We start from the raw sequence: 6,890 nt of genomic DNA, 5'->3' as shown, positions 1-6,890 counted from the left end.
AGGGCATTCGATACCTAGGAGAAGAAGATCTAGTCTTAAGCTTATACCTCTTTAATGTTTAGAACTTAAATAATTACTACAACTTAGTTCTTTCTATTACTTTGGGAAGCATTTAAAATCTTTATAACCACCACAACTTAATTAAAACAATCACTTATTATCCCATGGATGTAGACAAAAGTCGAACCACATAAATCTCATGCGTCTCATATTAACTTAGTACCATTTATATTATATTTGTGTTCTTCGTTATTATTGTGATCCTGAGTATCTTTTATTGCTTAGCATTGGCAGTTCAACTGAGATATCGATAGTACTTAGTATCTGATTCTCCGAACTGTACACATTACGTAGACTATGGGAAAATTAGTAATCACAGACCTAACTTTGGATACAAATGATCAGTAGCCATCGGCACTACTAACTGAATAGCCAAAAATTGCAATGAAAAAAGTTGAGTTCATTAAATAAAAGCAAACCTAATACTACGCAGGTCACAAATCAAGAACTATATTACTTCGTAAATGCCATATGGTTGTGGGAGATACTATTCATGCCAAAGAATCAAACTTCAAAATCTGTATCTGGATTATCAAAGAGGTGAATTAGTAGATCCTATGAATGAATTGCCTTAACGCCTACGCGTTTACTGATAGCGCGGAAAGATGTAAAATGAAGGTGGGGGGAATGTCTATATTAACTGCTCAACTAATATTCAAAACGAACCTACAAAAGGAAGTCAAAGTTTTTAGAAAATCAAAACCAGACCTCACATGATGTGAAGACTTCTCCCTTATCAGTTGAGCAGTTGATCAAAACCAGGCCTCAATGAATTAATGGAAATAAGAGGCTGGCCCTGAGGAGTTCAGTAGTTAGTCTCTATCAATCACTTCTCTTAAAACTTCAGTATATTACATCTAACTCGATTAATATAAATAATTTCAAACTTCTATAACATAATAACGTATACTCCCTCCGTTCCTAAACAATAGGCTGGTTTCATAACGGAGGGAGTATATAGGTGCTGTTGATTTTTTAAGTAATACTCCATCTAATCATCCCCAAAGCAGCACTGAAGACACCAACTAGATAGAGGCTAGCTGTCTCATTCCTCAACTCCTTTTTCGCGTAGTTCCTCGATGCCTATTTGGTTGTTCATCCTCTTCACCACTTTCATTTCCCTGATAACCACGGACAAAGAGAAACCAGGGTCAGTTGTATTGATATATCCCAACTATCTCATAAATCACCTGAACATCTAAAACTGATACAAATTTGGCCTAACAAAAATGATCTTCAAACAGCTTTAGCCCATATTTGGCAGCAATAAGCTTTACTAAGCATTAGCAGCAAGAAGCTTTGCTATGCATTCAGAAAGTGACCAAATGAACTAACTCGAATTAGCTAAAACACTTCTCGACAATCAGAAGCTTTTCGCACTCCCAAGGCCAGCGTTTTGCTTACTGATACTCTACATAATTTTCTCATGGTGGATTGCCTTATTGCTTTTACGGCGATGATTCAGAAGTGGCAGTATGAAGTCTTAGAAGATATAGATAAAGAAAAAAAGTACCGAGACAGTAAAATGTGACCCATGGGGTAAGACTTTATTAATGTGAGAAAACAGGAACAATGGGACAGTAACCTAGCCAGTGTATAAAGGCTAATACTTAGGGATGAACAGTATCTTCTCAGCTTTTTTCTTTGATCCTTGAACCAGATGAAACATGAGGACATAATACAATTAACTACTTGCTCTTAGAATTCAAAGTAAAAGATGATAACTGTAAAAATGAAAAGATATGACTTGAAATTTAAAAACGACGGGATAGGAGAAAAGTAACTCACGTTGACGAAATACTTGAGCGCATTTGGCCACAATTCATTTTTGATTAGCTCGGACACCTGCAGTATAATTAAAAGACATTTTACAAGATGAGGAAGGAAGCTGTTCCAGTATTCCACCATAACAAAAAAAAAAAAAGGATCCAAATTTGAAAAAAGAAATAAGTTACCTCATCATGATACCGTTCTCTAATAACTTGAGGAGCACAAAACCAAGTAAAGAAGCTGTGCACACAAATAAATACAGGTTAAGCATCACATACACACAGTAATAAATAACACAATAAATGTTCGACAATAGCCAAGGGACAAATGTATGGTAAAGTTCAGCTTAGAGCTAACATTTCACCATCTTATGTACATTCAACATTAAGACATTTTGTTAGCTGAATAAACAAACCTCTATTCCAGACATTTGAAACCACACCCATAAAACATACAGTACTTATACTTTATGAACAAGGGACCAAGTGGTGTGGAAGAAAACATACACAGCCATGAGCTAGAAACTACTCATACATCGGAATTAAACTTCACTAAGAGAGAAAAAATTGATATGCGTGAATGAGCCTATCATACATTTAATGCAGGTTGAAGCAGAATCAAATGGTCAACCTTTCTAAATCCTAACATTTGAGAAAAAGCCTGCACGACTTTACTAACTTCCCCAAATAATACATGCATTTAGGTGCAAAACAAATTGCAGAAACTACAAATTGGACTTGCAAGCCATGTACAAAAAGAAATATGTTAATCACTATTGTAATAGATTGAAGTAGACATTTCAATGGAGCCACACATATGACAAACAAATTAGCATAAAACATTGTAAACAAAAAGATAAGACTTCTAACCCTGTATCAAGATCGGGCATGTCGTGTAAATATTCAGTAGTAATGGCCTGCTAAGACAAAAAGAGAAAGTGTGAAATTATGCTAATGTTAATACATAGGACTAGATAGAACAGATAAAATTCTCTCTACCATGCCATCCTTCAAGTCGATCTCGACAGCACTTAAGTTGGTAGTTTCATCTTTACAGAATGTGATTCTCTTTGTGAGACTTCTGTTTGTGAAGTATGGGTTGTCATTGAACTTCTGCAATCAAGAAAAACAAGTTTAATAGGACTCACTGGAATTGAATTGGCAAATTCGAGACTCAATAAAAAACACAGAACAAAAGTGAAATTAACAAATGAAAAGAGTGTTAATACAAAAATAAGTGGGTAGGAGGGATAAAGAAGAAACCCACTAATGTGATCCTGTACCCAGATACGACATCTTCCTCATCTTCAACATCCATAGAATTTACGAACCTGAATATCTGCATTAATTAAAGAACATAAGTTAGAAACTTGAGACTAATATCAAACAACAATTCTTCTTAAAGAGTACTAAACTGATCCATTTCAAATAGTAGAAGATAAATAAACAAGTCCAACCTTTTGATCTTCCTCCCCAAAAAGATCGCCAAGTGCGTGATGACCCAAAAACTGCAAAAATGACACATGCAAAAATTGAATTCATATTAAGAGAAAAGAAATGGTAGAGCAAAGGGTTGTTATATTACTAACAGCAAATAACCAGAAGTTTGGAATTGCTTTAAAAATCTCATCTCTTTCCAGATAAAGATGTCTCATATCTTTATTAGATTTCTGCTCAATAACCACTTGGCGTTCTTCACATGCGTTTTTCTCCAATTTTCGCTCCACTGCAGAGCATTCACGGTATTCTTCGCCTCTAATCTATAAAACATTCACAAATTAGATATAAAAATCAACAGTATCAGCAATAATAAAGGGAGATTAAATAGGAAGAATCTAACCACTACAAGCTTGTCTTGTATGCTCTCAATTGCATCCAAAGCAATCTTCGTCTTGTTTTCTTCCTCTATTTCCATTGCTCCAGTAAAAATCCCACACCACTGATCTAGCAAAAAAGAAGAAGAAGGAAAATATTAGGGCTCTTATTTTTAATAACCAAGTTATACTGATATAATTTCTTTCAGCTTATTTTTAAAGACAGAGAATAAAAGGAAATGAAATTTTGATTTCTTTCAGCTTATTTTTAATAACAAAATTAGCACCAGCAATGATCCAAATCCAAATTTATCATAAAACCATGACTTGTTTCAGCTTACCTTTACTTGTTTCTGCTTTTTGGCCATTGTTGGTTCCAACACTTGCTATTTTCTCCCTGTCTTCAGCATGAAGCTCCGGTAGTTCATCCACTTCAAGTGGACGTTTCTTGCTTCTTTCACCGTCTGTGCCAATGTCTATATAACAGTACAGTTCAGCAAGTAAATCAATTTAACGACAACGAACATGATTCTGATAAAGACTTCGTAATATCCTTCATTGCCTTTTATACTCAAGTCTTCTGACTATATAAACATGTGAAATTTCATAGACAGACAACCGAAACAAAAGAACTATTGGCATACTGATGCAGCAAAAAAGTTCGACGTCTTTTTAGTACTGCAATCACTACCTCTTGTTTTCTTCCTAGCATCTCGACGTCTTTTTGGATGTGCTTTCGTTTCAGTTTCAGTCATCGAATTATAAGCATTTTGACGTCTTTGTAGATTTGCTCCTCGACAGTGAATGGATACTACTGCATTACCTTGCGGGTTGTTACTGCAACTTGTTCTTGTTCCCTGAAGGTCATCTCTTTCTTTCTGGATATCCACTTCTCGAAGTTGAAGTTGTTCTGAAATTCTAAGACTTCGTCGTGGAATGAATACTACCGCATTACCTTGAGAGTTATTGCTACTACTTGTTTCTGTTCCCTGATTTGTGTTTTCAACACCTCTTGTTTTCTTCATATTAGCGCTTTCAGTCACAGTATTACGCTTTTGTTTAGTCAAAACTTGACGAACCTGTAGTTGAGGATGCCTTTGTCCAATTAGTCTAGGACTTCGACGGAGATGAGGTATTCTGTCCTTCATTAAACAACTAATCTTTGAGTCAAACTCCTGCGCTTCATCTATTGAAGGAAGCTACACGCTGCCTATGAAATCAACCAAGTAAATAAAGATACTGAAATTAGAATATTGAAGGACACAAATCCACAACCAAATCTTAAGAGTTCAGTTAATAAAGATACTTAAATCTTACTATACTGTAATAAAGAAAAGAGGGATAAACTGCGCACGGCGCACCCCAGACACAAAATATACATGCAAGAAACAGTAGTTCAAAGTTCAAATGTTAACAAATAAGCATCTGTACATTGGTGATTACTGATTAGGTACCTAAGAGAAATTGTTATCCAAGACGCAGAATACATATACAAGGTGGGAGAACCACTAAACAGCTAAGCAAAAAAATGGAAATTAGACCAATAAGCATCTGTTTATCGATAACTACTTCGTCTCTTCGCATAAAAGTTTGGCATGCAAATAGTGGGTATCGTGTAATGCACATATGTTGAAAGAGATATACCTAGTGACATATCTTGGTTAAAGTCTCTTTAGTAATGGCATACATATCATTAACAGACCTATCCATCCCAATAAGAGGAAACACATTTGTAGAATTTTGCACAAATCCACAGAAATAAGTGAACCTGGACCAATACCTGAACTTTAATTGTATGGTTAGCCGAAATTGAGAGTGGAGAAACAAAAAAGTACGGAAATGTGCTCAATGTAGTCAGCCCTACTCATCTTCCTCTGCAAAACAATTATAGGCTAAAAATAAGAATGTCACAAAATTTGAAAGAATTAGCAGACAAATAATAAATTAGTAAGCATTTCAAAAAGAAAAAAACGATACATCATCCAAATTAGAGAGCTAGGCAGGTGTTGTGATTTAATGGAAGAAAAAACATGGATCTGCAGCCCAGATTTGCGAATTTATGCAGCTAAACATATCAAAATTATCTCCTAGGCTTTTATGCAAATACTTGGCTGGCAATTTGATAATTAGATAGAAATTGGGAAAGATGTGACAATTCAATTTGTTAGGGAAAATAGGAATTCGGAAATTCAAAAGAGAGCATGGAAAAAAAAGTATGTACCTGCAGTATGGCTGTGTAGTGGCGATGATTTAGCTGGTTACGGTGGTGTTGATGGTGTATTGGCGGGTGGTGAATCGCTGGTTAGGGCTTTTGTTCTTGGAACTATGGTTAGGGTTTTGATTATGATTGCTGTGACGTGGAGAGGAGTTGGGGCTGGTGGTGTTACGGTGGTGGTAATGGTGTTGGTGGTGAAGGAACGTGGTGTGAGAGTCGGGGGTGGTAGCTGTTACCGTGCTAGTGCTGGTGGTGAAGGAACGACACAGGTTCGATTGATGACGATGGGAGGAAGCGGGTTGTTGGGTTAAAAACACTGAGGGCTATTTTTGTCATTTCAAGTGCACACGACTGAAAACAATGGACAACGGATTTCTTTTTCACAAGTATGTGTCGCGGCATATCCTGCAATGGCGATCTTACTTGCCAGTATTATACCTACCACGAACAAGTGTTTTTTTTTTTTTGGCAACCAAAACTTATTGTCTTTAACTTGGAATGTTTTATCGATTTTTTTTTTTGCAAGAAAATCACAAACGCCAGCAGAAAAATTGAGTATTGTTTCTATTCCATTAGTTATTTCTCCAACCGTTTTAAAGATATTATCAACTACTTGGTTATTATCACGCTTAGTAAAAGAAAAAATATAATGAGTAAAACTCAAGGCTAAGTGTTTAATCTCCTTAATTAGGTTTCTGTTTTCCCAATGAATGAGTAATGAGATTCCATTTATTGATTGAGTAACGAGCTTCTCGTCTCGCCATGCATTCTCCCATTTCAGCACTTAAAAAATCCATATGCATATTCTCCCATGATGCCTTTGAACTGACTTGTATGATCATGTAAAACAATACCAGTTCCAAGTTGGTTAGTGTCATGTTCAAATGAAGCATCAACATTAAATTTCAGAACTCCTTCGTCAGATGGAGTCCATTTAGAAATGCAATTATCCTGTAGTACCATGAATGAAGTTTCTGAGCTATGTAAATTGGAAGAAAGATGGTAATTAATTTTATGAACAGAAGAGAAGTG

The 6,890-nt window shown here is 35.7% G+C and overlaps 1 protein-coding gene across 4 annotated transcripts; it reads right to left on the bottom strand.

The window, feature by feature from the left end:
• Positions 1–690: 690 nt before the first annotated feature.
• Positions 691–6,214, bottom strand: LOC113286621 (NAP1-related protein 2-like). Of its 4 annotated transcripts, none has more exons than XM_026535187.1 (13): positions 5,865–6,214; positions 5,424–5,517; positions 4,335–4,853; positions 3,985–4,119; positions 3,670–3,773; positions 3,419–3,589; positions 3,287–3,337; positions 3,097–3,168; positions 2,829–2,942; positions 2,700–2,749; positions 2,016–2,070; positions 1,845–1,905; positions 691–1,181 (listed from the first exon to the last, which is right to left on the bottom strand). In XM_026535187.1, exons 3-13 carry the CDS (start codon positions 4,789–4,791, stop codon positions 1,174–1,176), a joined length of 1,278 nt encoding a protein of 425 aa, XP_026390972.1. In that variant the 5' UTR covers positions 4,792–4,853; positions 5,424–5,517; positions 5,865–6,214; the 3' UTR covers positions 691–1,173. The 4 variants fall into 4 exon arrangements, with proteins under 4 accessions (XP_026390972.1, XP_026390970.1, XP_026390968.1 ...); XM_026535185.1 differs by having other exon boundaries at positions 1,849–1,905; positions 5,424–5,535; positions 5,865–6,210; XM_026535183.1 differs by having other exon boundaries at positions 1,849–1,905; positions 5,865–6,209.
• Between the last annotated feature and the right edge of the window lie 676 nt (positions 6,215–6,890).

Source organism: Papaver somniferum, chromosome 6 (assembly GCF_003573695.1).
Source record: "Papaver somniferum cultivar HN1 chromosome 6, ASM357369v1, whole genome shotgun sequence".
Taxonomy (NCBI): domain Eukaryota; kingdom Viridiplantae; phylum Streptophyta; class Magnoliopsida; order Ranunculales; family Papaveraceae; genus Papaver; species Papaver somniferum.
The sequence above is the reverse complement of the archived record's forward strand: the minus strand, read 5'-3'. Positions and strand labels throughout refer to the sequence as shown.